Source organism: Mya arenaria, chromosome 15, assembly GCF_026914265.1.
Source record: "Mya arenaria isolate MELC-2E11 chromosome 15, ASM2691426v1".
Classification (NCBI taxonomy): domain Eukaryota; kingdom Metazoa; phylum Mollusca; class Bivalvia; order Myida; family Myidae; genus Mya; species Mya arenaria.
Genome location: NC_069136.1, coordinates 24,001,663 through 24,015,441, shown reverse-complemented (window position 1 = coordinate 24,015,441; position 13,779 = coordinate 24,001,663). Strand labels below are relative to the sequence as shown.

The 13,779-nt window shown below is 34.3% G+C and overlaps 1 protein-coding gene across 1 annotated transcript in view; it reads right to left on the bottom strand.

The window, feature by feature from the left end:
• The window catches only part of LOC128219773 (uncharacterized), a 99,101-nt gene that overhangs the window by 23,045 nt on the left and 62,277 nt on the right, over nucleotides 1-13,779 (bottom strand). Inside the window, exon 8 of the mRNA XM_052927764.1 lies at nucleotides 2,151-2,288. Within this exon, the coding sequence (XP_052783724.1) occupies nucleotides 2,151-2,288 (138 nt within the window). The remainder of the gene's footprint in view (nucleotides 1-2,150; nucleotides 2,289-13,779) is intronic.

Sequence of the window (13,779 nt, the reverse complement as noted above, 5' to 3'; positions counted from 1 at the left end):
CCACAAGCTTCAAATGGGCCAGCCGCCCTTTGCCTACTAACAGTACAAAAGGGCCTGTCCCCCATCGACCCACAGAATAGCATGTATGAATAATGTAACCAGCATCCAAACTAACCCTTATATCTTATCTTACATTTAGCACAACCTGATTTAATTTCATTTATTATTTTAATATTAATCCAGTCCACTGGGTGACTGGCTTTGCTTGGGTTTCAGGACTCCTTCTAGCTTAGACATTCTCTCTTCTAGATTACAGTATTAATGTGCCTCAGAGATCTATAGTCATCTTCTAACCTGTTTAGTCTCTCGCTTAAAAAAGGAAAATACAAAATCACTTAACTGTTAATGTTACAAAATAAATAATTTGTTTTTTCTTTGAGTTACAGTTCTTGAAGAAGATTGAATAACTTTTTAGTTCTAGAACTGATGTTCTAGAACATGAAAGGTTCTTGAACAAGATTGAAGAACTTTGAGTTCTTGAACCCGAGTTCTAGAACCATTTGTGTACTAGAACGCCAGTTCAAGAACTAAAAACAGTAGTTCTAGAACAGTTCTTAAGGTTCTAGAACAGTTCTTGAACGTTCAAGAACTTGATGCTAGTTCTAGAACTTTTCTCGCAGGGGTAAGTCTTGTATGTATATGAGTGCATTTGAAATAGTAGTTAAATGTAAAGTTAATGATAATAATAAATATTAATTTCAGTGTGATAATGTGTGTTGTTTTTTTCAAATTGATTCCCAGTAAAGTGCTTTATTGCATAAATCATTAAAGATTCTTAAGAGAAAAGTCCTTAGGGTATAATAATACTTAAACAGCTAAATTGAAATTACTGAAGTAATCTTTTTGATTTCTTTTTCCTTCTCTACTTGCTGCCGTAGTAAGAAGTAAAGAATTCTGACATTGTAAACCACTCACAGACTCACAGATTCACTGTTTTGACAACTTTTTGTCTTGGAACAAACCAATTTTTGCAAATTTTTCATATTTCCTTTCAAAAATAATGTTTTAAGGCTTAACGATTTAAGAAAAATGCATAATACATCAATTTTCAATCATAAATATGAAAACATCCGATCTGATTTTTTGTCAGCAGTCTTATTATCACTGGTTTCCATACATTGCAAAATTTGGCTCGTTGCAAGATAATAAAGAAGTTGTCAAAACATTCAATCTGTGAGAGTGCAGCTTTAATTCATAGTACTTATTCTTTTAAGAATATGTCCAGTTACACAGTCTACATGAATAGTTTCTGTCATTTATTATTCATTATAATTGCTCTCAAAAACCAGACTGTTGGACATTTTGTCTAGGGTGATTATTTAGTCATACCTCAAAGTCTGCATCATAAACAATGGAATGTAAAAACAAATGTAGCCTGGATAAGGAATGTACTTTTTTAAGAGTTAATGGGTGTTCTTCAAACAGTCCTAAAGTGTTCCACAACAAGTCCTATAGTGTACTACAAACAATCCTATAGTGTACTGCAAACAATCCTATAGTGTATTGCAAACAGTCGTCTAGTGTACTACAAACATTCCAATAGTGCACTACCAACAGTCCATAATAGTGTACTTAAAACAGTCTTAAAGTTTACTTCAAACAGTCCTACAGTGTACTACAAACAGTCCATAATTGTGTACTTAAAACAGTCCTTAAGTGTACTTCAAACAGTCCTATAGGGTACTACAAACAGTCATATAGTGTACTTAAAACAGTCCTAAAGTGTACTTCAAACAGTCATATAGTGTACTTCAAACAGTCCTATAGTGTACTTCAAACAGTCCATAATAGTGTACTTAAAACAGTCAAAAAGTGTACTTCAAACAGTCCATAATAGTGTACTTCAAACAGTCCTATAGTGTTCTACAAACACTTGGCCCGGACCGATTGGCATATCAAACTTGTAAAAGCCCTGGCAAGAACAGTAGGGTCTGTGCCTATTTCGTACATTCTAAGGGTCGGGTAACCTGAGCCAGAAGTATATATATGCATTTTACACCACAGTGTGTTTTGTCATTGTTGACAAGCGTTTCCTTTTGTTACACTAATATTAATAAGAGTTCAGGCCGAGGTTAAAATTTTGGCATGCTGCTATCTCCAAGACTTAATATAATGACAATACCTCAACATTTTTGCTACGGAAAATGTACCTGCAGTCCGGAGTGTAGCCGAGATTGAAGCCTTGGTTTGGAAAATCCCGCCTCTTCATCTTCATTATCATCGTAACTATCATCCTCTCCACCAAAAGCAAGTTTTTTTCGAATCTCCTCTCGGTCATTCCGACGAGCCTGAAGTGAAAATACGGAGAAACTTGAAACCATCTTAATACATTTAGATAAGTGTTTTCTTAATCTAATATTTTTGTTTAAGGTTTTTTCAAAAGATAAACTTGCATAATCTGTTACGACAACAATTTCTGGTAGAGATGGTTATAATTACTGAAATTTTCATTTTCAGAGACAAGACTGCTTTCATTAAACAAAAGTTCTGCTTATGGAGTGTGTCAGGAGTGCAAAGATTACCATGACCTTGACCCTTGACCCCTAGATATTACGGGTCATCTGCTGATCAAAACCAACGTGCTTACAAAGTTTCAATACTCTTCAACAAGTCATTCAAGAGTTACTGATCCGTGATGAAAGTGTGACACCGACATCTTGCCATTCTGTGTGCATGTCTAACATACATCACAGGCAACACAAAAAGATATCAATAAATGATTTATGAAAATCAATCAATAGCCTAATAAGGCATAAAAGGTAATTAAAAGTACATGATACATTCCTATTTTATACAGAATGGCGATTATTTGGATCTGCTTTTTAACAATATGTGTGAACAATAATCTTACAAAAAAAAATTACATCTTGAAAAATCTTCCTGAAATTTGGTCAATATATCTCTCAAGGGGATACAATGAGAGGTTTCCTTTCTTTGGTCTGTTAGGGCCCGAAAGTATACCATGGCAGAATTAATCCACATAATGAAACTTCTATTATCTAACGGACCTTTAAGAAAAACATTAATTCTCTTAAAAAAAGCCTCCATCCCCTCCCCTGTATTGTTTTAATGGATAAAAGTATATCTGCTGAAGTCAAGTTTTATTTACAGATCTAGTATGTGTGTCACAAAAAAGCTTTCAACCTAATGGACATTTAAGTGTTTTTTGTTTTTTTCTAAAAATAATACTGTGTTACCAGAAAAAAACAGTAAGATATATATATAAGCATTAAGGAACAACAACAAAGTTGGCTAGCTGTTTTTTAACAATTCAAAGAACAAAACGTTTTCGACCTCCACAATTCACATTCAAGTTATTTAGAACTATTGTTAGAGTTAATGCCCTACATTGTCAGCCAATCAGGGATGGTAAGATTTTTTAAAATGTTTAGTTTCTTATTTGTGAGAATCGTAACTTATTGCTGAAGACGCTCATTAAAATGACATCACAATACCTTACAGAGACTGACGGGTCTTTTTGACAGGAGCACAGCTTAATTGTAAAGCTGATGCAATTTGGGTGGGGCTTATCTACCTCATTTGAATTAATAAAGAAATTTCTTTGTGAATAAGAAACCCCGGTTGCTTTGCTGCACTCCGCATCCTTAGGTTACCTGTTCACAAAGAAATAACATAAAAAACTCGAAAGGGAATTATATTAATAAAATTTGGTTTATTTGCTTTGCTGATGTTTTCTGCATATTGCATGCGGACTGTGCGTTAAATCAATTTTAATACGCGCTCCAAAAAGAACTGAAATATTTTAAAAAAAGGCCTTCCATTGGCAATTAACTGGAAAAGATAATTAACTGAAACAAAACATCAAAGAAAATGGCTTCAGCTTTGTTGACATTTATTTCTGAAATTCTGTGTGATCCGCTTTTTTCCAGATAATGAAAAAGAATGTAAAAAAAAAATAACAATAAAACTTTGTTGCTTCCAGGAACACAACTAAGGCTGCAGCAGATTTCTTGGAGTGGCTGAAATTTAATTAGCACCTGCAAGCCCAGGATCTGGGCTTGATCAAATTCTTCAGTTTAAACAATAAAGCTTGTTTAAATTGTCTGATGGCATGCACTAGTGTAAAATCGATTCAGACTTTCATCCATAATATTAATCTAAATGATTGCCTATAGGGGGTTTTAACGAGTACTTGGTACGCAAAAGGGTAAATCACAGTACACAGAAACACAAAAACAGCCATGTAATAGTTAGATGACATGAAGTAATATTTTAATGAATGAAAATGTGCGGGGAGTGAGCGTAGCGAATGTCAGCCCTTCTTAATCATTAAAATAGAACTTCTGGTCATCTAACTGTTTTAGAATACAACCTCATTGGCTGACACATTGTCAACAGAGCATTTGAATATAAATCATAAATTGTTTATGACAACAATAATTCTTGAATAAGGTTTTAAATACATCCAATAATGTATAAATTTACACTTTCAGTATTATACTCAAAGTAATATCCTAAAGGCACGCATAATCATTTAAAAATATATATATATAACAGAAGATAATTAATATTGTAAGCCACATATGACATAAATACAAAAATCAAACTCCAAATCAGCCACATACAACAATTACAGGAAAGGTTTTTACTCAGAGCTCAAAATGATATTTTTATATGTATTTTGGTACTAGTTGATATGTAGCATTTCCATTCTATAAAATAAACTGGGTATTCAATGGATTTTTTTACATCAAAATATGTTTAATTTTTGAAGCTTAATTTTGTAATTACAATATTTTTTATTCAACTTCAGCATTTACTATGCTACAATGTACAGAACTAGACGTGTTTCACTAATTTGTGTTTTAATAGGTTTATTAAAGCATCAAATTTGCGCTTGAAAGCCTTTAAATGAGGATTAAAAAATGGGTTGTTTTTACATATATATTCTTTATATTATGTATACAACAGTACTTAAACAAAACCAAAAACATTACGTGTTTGTTTGATTTTAGATGAGAATAGAATTTCCAACCTATTCGAAGATTTTTCATAAAAAATTCATGAATTGACTATAAAAAAAGCTTAATATGAACAAAATGTAGTAATTGACTGGCATAATCAATTAAACATGGAAATTAACTGCCTTATTGGGCTCTGAACATATTTTTCAATTATTGATGTCTTTCAGCCCTCATTGTTCTTGCAATTGTTTAGTTTTAATTATAAATGAATTCTAGCACTGAAATGACACCTCCACAATTTGTAATGTTTACCAAGTGATTAACTGATCAATATATCTTGTCTGCTGAAACAAAAGTATACATTTACACTTCATATAAATGTTTTATATAATTAGGCATAAAAATAATATGTTTGTTTGAAGTTTCATGCCCCCTTAACGACAACAACAACAAAAATTACATCAACAACTTCAACAGCAACAATAACTTATTAGTAACAGTTGTTAAACTCTTGAAATAAGCTTACCAAATAAACAGCCCAGACGGGAAATGCATAGTTCCTTCGATGTTCATTTATATTTATTTCAACGTCCCGCATTGTCTTATTTTAACGCACCTTTCTTCTTCAAACTCCGAAATTATAATTTAAATGTGGTTTTATAAATCTTCATAATAGCTTTAAAACTTGGAATTACTGGTTCCCGTTTTAACAGTTGTGGAATAATAATAATTATCTTTGAGCAAATTGATATTTACAATAAAATCACCATTAATAATTACACACAAAAGTGTTTTCACTCCTCACTAATGCATATTTCCCTTTTTAAGATGATAAAGACACAAGCAAAGAACAATATCAAACAACATTATGAAAGTACAAATCCATTAAAGAAACTCCCGACACTAAATAAAGCTTCCTGTTTAGCGTTGCGACAACTTGTCCTTTAAAGCTGATGGAAGCCCCACAAATACCAATACTGAAACACGCAACAAACGACACCACCGCACCGAACCAGAAGTGATATTCTATCTGAAAACATTGAGACTCAGAAGCTCCATCTGAAAACAACGCAGCAGTAACGTTTCTACATTTCTTATCTAAGCACTTGCCTGACTCAGACCCCAAGGGCTTAGGCTATTGGACATTGCTCACCATGTTCTCTGGCTACTGTAAAAGCAATTATTTTCGTGGAATTATTATTTCCTGGTAACACCCATAAAATGGAATTCAAAGGCCTTTTGTTAAAGGCAAAATACTTTTGTCTGTTCCTCACCATATGGTGCCATTTTAAAGTCTTTTGTTTTGCAAACATACCCCCAGTATGAAATCTTGTGAAAATTTAAGAATATTAATGTTCTGTTCTTGCTCCTTGTATACTCAACTATTTATAGAATTGTGGAAAATGTGAGTTCGGTTTATGTGCATTAAATAGGCCGGACAAGTGGATCCCTTCGGGTTCTCCAGTTTTCCCCATAACACAAATATAGGCACCAAGCTGGACAAGTGGGTTTACTCCGGGTTCTCCAGTTTCCCCCACGACACCAGTATGGGCACCAAGCCCAACAAGTGGATCCCTCTGGGTTCTCCAGTTTCCCCCATAACACATGCAAGTATCATGGCACCAAGCCTGACAAGTGCGTTTTTTCTGGGTTCTCCAGTTTCCCATACAACACCAGTATGAGCACCAAGCCCAACAAGTGGGGTTACTCCGGGTTCTCCAGTTTCCCATACAACACAAGTATGAGCACCAAGCCCAACAAGTGGGTTTACTCCGGTTTCTCCAGTTTCCCCTACAACAAATGATTACACTTTTGTGTTACATCGTGCCCACATTTCAGATAGCTAGTTCAAACTTATTAATTATATAACACTGTCCTAAATCAACTTGCTTTACAATGCTGTAAAATAAGTTTGAACTTTTGAATTATTCCCTTCCTGGTGGTGTTGATTTCATGCACGCAATTATACACATGCAAAAATTATACGACCACAAATATTGACAAACCTACAGGATGTTATTCTGTTTTACTTTTTGCCGATAGGGTTTCCTTGTTAGAAGAATCAATTGGTCGTTGAATATCGAATTAGTGGTGTACTAACAAGAATTAGATTTTATGCATGGAATGGGTCCCCGGAGGCACGGTCTGGGAAGATGCTTTATACTTTCTTATGGCCAATTGCCAAAGTATCACCCAATTTGGAAGAGCAAGCGATAGACAAACCAGATATATATTTACGTCATGACTGCCTAAATAATCATGATATACCATTCACAAATTATTCATCAATTTGCAAAGTTTATTGCCTTAGACTCATATCAAGTTTTACATATGAAATAAAAACTACCGAATTTAAAGCGCACCAACCGAAACAGCAAATTTCACACCACATGAAACTACCAAGGTTTATCTGGTAAGGTTTACACCGCAAGGAACTATTATATAGACTTAAGTGGTCGAAATAAGCACAAGCCCGCGAGCCCCGGACTGCATTGCAGGTAAACTGCTTTCTGGGCTTGCTCAAATCCTAGGTGTTAAATAGCAGGGCTTGTTTAAAACCGTAATGCCAAGCACTATTGCAAGAAATGGGGCTTGTTCATCCAAAAGACTAATTTCTAGGACTGGATCATTAATGAAGGCTTTTCTGGTAAAGTATCATTGCTTTGCAGTTGGCTACACAGCACTATATATAGAGCAATTAATGCTAGGCACTTAAGTTCCAATCCTGGACTCTCAGCGCCCGCATGCAGGTATCAAATATCATAAGTCTGGCATATAATAACTGATCATTAACCTCAATTTTAACCCTTATCACTCAATGTAATGTAACTCTTTGTTCATACCCTCAATGAAATCGATGAAAGTAATCATTTCTTTTGAAAAGAAACTGATGGAATCTGAGAATGGACCCTCTTTTCAAACTTGAGCAATTATTCTGGAACGAATTATGACACTGTGTTAGACATTATTATTATTTTTCAGAAATGGATGTCAATTTTTGCAAATCAATTTGATGTATAACAGAATAAATAGTTTTTCCACTTGTACAGTTCTAATGAATTTCTCATGGAAATATCTCTTCAGCTCTTCAGAATTGATATCATCACTATAACGGAGAACCACTTTGATATCTGTTCAACTGAACTTTAAACGTCAAATGACAAACCTGGTACAAACAAACACTTTAGTCCATTTTTTTAATCAATTTCAAATTAATTATTTTCAGTAAGGCTTGAACAAAGATAGCTGCAATCTGCAATTTCCGTTGGTTAATTCTGAGGCATTAATTGTAAAGAATAGGAATGTACAAAGCTCCAATATATTTTCATTTCGAAGTGCTGACGATGACCCTTATAAATGTAGAGAGAGTTCGAATATTAGCCTGACTGAGTTACCATGCAAGAGGATAAATTGGGCTCTGATTTTAAAAGATCTGAGCGATTTGACTGTTTCTTCAATATTTTTGAGTATAAATGGCAAAAATTAATGTTTCCACTTGAAAACAGATGCCTGCAGGTCATGATTGCAGCCAACTGACGTAACATTAATTAAGTAATTTTTAGTCTTATACTATGAAATTATTTATATTCGTTGGCATGAAATTTCATGGTTTGCCAAAAAATTACAATTTCGTGGGTATTTGAATTCGTGGTTTTTAAATTTTTGAAAAAAAAAAGCGAAACTGCGATCGTCCTAGATCGTCTGCATAGTCTCCATGCGCTGGCCCGTGATTTCCGTCTTCTTAACGTCACTTGGTTTATGACACTCGCTAAAGTGGTACGACATGCCAATTAGTGCATATACTCTTGTCAATTATTGATTTAATTGGAAATTAAGGCCATAAAAGAAGATGTACCCTGATCATAAATACAGAAAGGCGAAGCCGTTGAATGCCAATTTAAAGATTTGCAAACTGTGAAAACACCGAAAAGGTCCGAATATTTTAGAAAACAATCATAAAAGATAGTTGATGTTTACAAATCCAATCACTTTTGAATGTCATCTCGTTTCAATATCTATTCACTCGTTTTTGTTTAATATTGATTGCGTTATTTTGTACATTGTTACATTGGGTGCTCAGTAACCTCCAATGTAATCAATTAATTATTTCGTTAAAGAAAAAAATCGAGAACCGCCACTAATCACTCACATCTTGTAAACCTGGAGATTTGATGAACAGCACATGTGCTTCTGTCATTTCGCTCCTAAAAACACATTTAAATGATTTGGTCTATTATTTGTTAAAGGCAGCTATAATATACTAAAGGAACAATGATAGTAAGATGTACAGTGAGACTAATACAACTTTAACAGGTGGTTTATCACTTTACTTGCTCCTTAAAGTTAGGGCCATAAATAATTAATACATCTAGCTATAGTTTGTCTGGCCTTTTAACCTGAGGGACCTGTAACTCAATTAAATACCTGCTATTCAATTTCATTGTTTTAAATATATAGAACTATCGCGCATAACCCATTCCTCAAATTGTGGGAAAAGTAACCAAAACATTTTTTTTTGTGGCCTTTAAAAGCATCATCATATCAATGTAATCAACACTGACTAAAACCATCAGGAATAATTGAAAAAAAAATCAACTCATCAACCAGTCAATGTCCTTTAAATACGACCCTTGAATAATGTTGGAGATCCATTAATGACCATGGAAACTAATCTGTCACTTCTGGCAATCCTAAATCAATGGAATTGTCGGAAATGACACTTTTTTGTGCCATGTAATTATATTCCATTCAGTTGTCACAATCATTAATTCCGATTTAGCTCCAGTAATATGATAGTCGATTTGATCTTTAAACAAGAATTATGATGAAAAGTTTCATATAAAGTTCAATAAGTGTAAAACTACAAATGAAACTTATTAAAGGCTAATTTTATGATTGCCTCATCGTCGGATACACCTGATACACACTACGCTATGCTTCTTTGTGTACCGTGGGCAATTTGGCTAGGAAAATCTCGTAATCATGAATAATTAATGAGGCAGTTTCATTGGTTCCGCAAAGTACCAGATGCTTTTCAGTTGAAAAATGTTTGCCGATTGCCGACTTGAACTGCGTCCGCCTTCTCTGTACAATAATATTTGGCAATAGTCAGGCCCACACAGGCACGGAGGCTACTAACACTCTTAATTTGCAGACGATGTGATTGCCTAGAAATTTAGATTATTACCTGACATGACAAAGCTCCTAGTAGGGATCTATAACTGACCCTTATATAGGATTCAGAGTCTGATAAAACTAACCCCTACACCTTCACCTGACCCATACATGATCTATGAACAAGAAAAAAAAGAAATTGAAAAGTCAGAAAAAGGGACAGGTTTGTACTAAGTTTCAGGGCCCGATTTCAATAAGATCAAAACTCTAAGTCGTATATCTTCCCCTGCATATGAGTGCTTGTTTTTGACTATAAAGTTAGTTTAAACTTATTTAATTTTACAACGATTGTGAAACAAGCAACTGCAACTTATATTAATCACTCGATCTCATTGGCATGATGTTGCGTGAGAGTGTCCGTGGTCTTGTGTTGTGGGGGAAACCGGAGTGCCCGGAGAAAACCCACTTGTCCGGCTTGGTGACCACTAACCAAACTCACATGCGCCCAGGCTGGGAATGGAACCTGGGTCGCCTCTGGTGAGAAGCGAGTGCGCTAACCATTGCGCTAAACGAACTATAAAGTTAATGCATCTAATCTATGTGATATTTTTATTGAAACGCAGCTTATGCCAAAAACGAAGTTACGCCTAAAAAGTTACAATCTTAAGCTTTACGATTATTAAAATGGGGCCCCAGGCAAATATCTGTTTTTTGGAATTTGGCCAACCCGTTCGAGTATTTGCATGATCATGACTGTTATATGGAAATTCAGCGATGTAGTTTTCCCTTCGAAAAAACAGACAAACAAAAAGAGTCTTGCCAATGAGATGCTGATGTATTGCTTCAGTGAAGGTCAAGGTCATTTTTCAATTAGTATTATTAAAGTACAAGAGACATTGAACAATTTCTGCATGAGTAAGAGGCACAAATGGTAATTGGAAGCGATCGTCTGGTGCGCACTTTCAGTCACCCCCACACAATTATGGCACCCACCCAGTAATCTGTCTTTGTAAAGGAGACATATTCTCATTATATAGCAATACACTTCATCTTCATGTCTAAAAATCCATACCTCATTTCGCAACCAGAAACTGTTCGCCTAATGCAAAAAATGAGCTAATTTCGTTTCTTTCCTGAGTTACACCAGTATTGAATTTACGGCAAAAAATCCGCGTATGGAGTGATCGAGATCCTGTCTCAATCTCATCTATTGTTGGTTGTTGTATTATGAATATTTACAATTCCCTATCCCTTTCTGGCAGAAAAGAACATAAAAAATCACCATGTTTCCGGTTGTGCTGGTAAAATTGCTCTCCCACCCCATCACCAATGAGTGAGTCACACACATCAATGCGCGAATGGATTATTTTTCAGCGTGTTATTCTAAGTTTAACAACTTTCCAAAAATGGGCATTTTTTTCAAAAATATATAACAACAATTCTTAGTCTAAACCCCCCTTAATTTAACCATAATCATAACTTACATAATAAAGTATTAAAAATACTATCTTCAAATCTGAATTTTATATCATTAAGAGCTCTGCGATAATAGAGAAATATTTACGTGTAATTTAAATGGGATCCAGAAAATATTGTATGAGTAAAATGGAAAAAAAAATCATTGATAGGGCCCAATACATCAGGGAATCCAAAACAAACATATTCACCAATAAGAGAGAATAAACTTCATTAAGTCAATACTTCTATCATGCCAGCTAGTTCCCCCAAAAGAATCAAAATGAATGAAACTTGAATAATAAAAATACCAAAGCATATCTCCACAGATTGGGGATGGAAAGCTAATATGAACGCTGCCACCACGTTGATCAAATTGTACACAACTTGAAAATCTCTTTATTGCCTTTCTAGGAAACTCAATTTCCGAAATTCTGGTGATTAAACAGTGAAGTTAATGGTGAATCCTTGATTGGGAGAAGATAACAGTTTTCTTCCGCTGGTAGAGTCCTTCAGGTCCAGAATGCAACAAATGTGTTTCGACAGTTCTTCTCTAGAGACACCAAAACTGTGGTTATTCGCCTTGTTTTTATGGTGGTTTTAAGAATTTATAAGGAAAGATGTACTTCGTTAGGACATAATTTTATGGGCTCCAACACTGTAAACAATTGTCTGACATAATATTCTTAAACCTCTATTGTGAACAGTTTGCATGTTAAAAAAAATTGCATTGATCAAAAACATGAGTATTCCGAGAGATTATAAGAGAAGTTCTATAAAATCATACATGGATTTGTTTTTTATTATATAAGTATCAGGTAATGTGAATATGATAACTAACTAGATGTATCATAAAATCTGAAAAGCAGCATGTGAAACACCCAGGTATTCATTAAAGGGGCTGTACTCCGTATATGATAAAATAGCGAAAAAAAGAGAAAATTGTCGAAAACTGACATAAACTTGGCATCGATGTGTACAATGCATTGAAACTTACTAACTGAAGTACCACATAGTTTACAATTTATTTAAGTTTAGCAGTTATTTCTTATTTTTCCATTAAAAAAGATTACTGGGTACTGTAAATGACTGGATATTAGACGCCCTTTTTCCCCTAAGATTTCGATGCAAAAAAATGCCTGCTTATAATACCCAGTAACAATTTTTTAAACTTTTTTTCTGAGGTCGATTTCAAGCGGAGAGTTTGTTTAGATTTATGTAGAAAGGGATGTTACTCGCGTCATATTGATCGAGTACATACGAGTTAAAACAGCAGTTGAAGATCAGGATACGGTATATCCTAAGACGTTTATAATTTAAACAAAAATATTTTTCGATTAAAGTTATTCAATATTATTTTGAATAATAAATTGAATTGAACAATAATTAAACTTGCATATAAAAAAGCAAAGTTGGGCACTGTCAATTTTTTTTTTGTCAGTTGTACGAGGTGTGAAAAACTTGACTGCCTTTAACCTGTTTAACATACCAATACTACAAACTGTTGCGATAATGGTCTTGTTTTTTCGCACTTTGTCACATTCTTTATTCTTTTCTGTGGGTGTTGACATTTTGAGAACAAACCCGTACAATATAAGGTTTTTGCATAACTTAACTCTTCATTCTCAACAGTTTATCATTGTATGGTTTTAAAGATAACCGTCGCCATTTTCACAAACATTTTTGTTTATGTCACTTTCAACAAACATGGTGGCCGAAAATGCCAGATGATTTGACATCTTTTCTATGCGTCTTTTAACCAAAAACATTAACAGTTTTTTTCTTGGACTTTTCACAGATTTTTTTCCCTGCGTCTAATACCCCCTGTCGTCTTATACCCAGTCATTTACGGTATGTCTAAAAGGTAGAATTCATTCCTTATGCATGATTGGCTAGTCGGTGTTATCACGTGATATTACCGAGGTAAGTGTATAGCTTAATTATGTCACCCAATTAGAGAAAGCCGTCGTACCTCAGAGGATACGACGCTGGACTGCAATTTTGGCGACAGGGGTTCGAATCTGGTCTCCGACACAATTTTATTTTACTTTATGGTACTTTTTTTTACAATTATGATATCAAAACATAACACATTCTATAAGATAATTGTCCTGAGATTCGTTACAGAAAAAAACTTTCTTTGGTGCCAATTTCAGGTGTACAGTCCCTTTAAGAAGACTTCAAAAACAATTTTTGTTTGTTTTACAGGTTAGAATAACATTTAATATCTCAAAAAATAAAATTGTTCCCCAATTTTATCAGTAAGTCTTTCATATTATAGCAC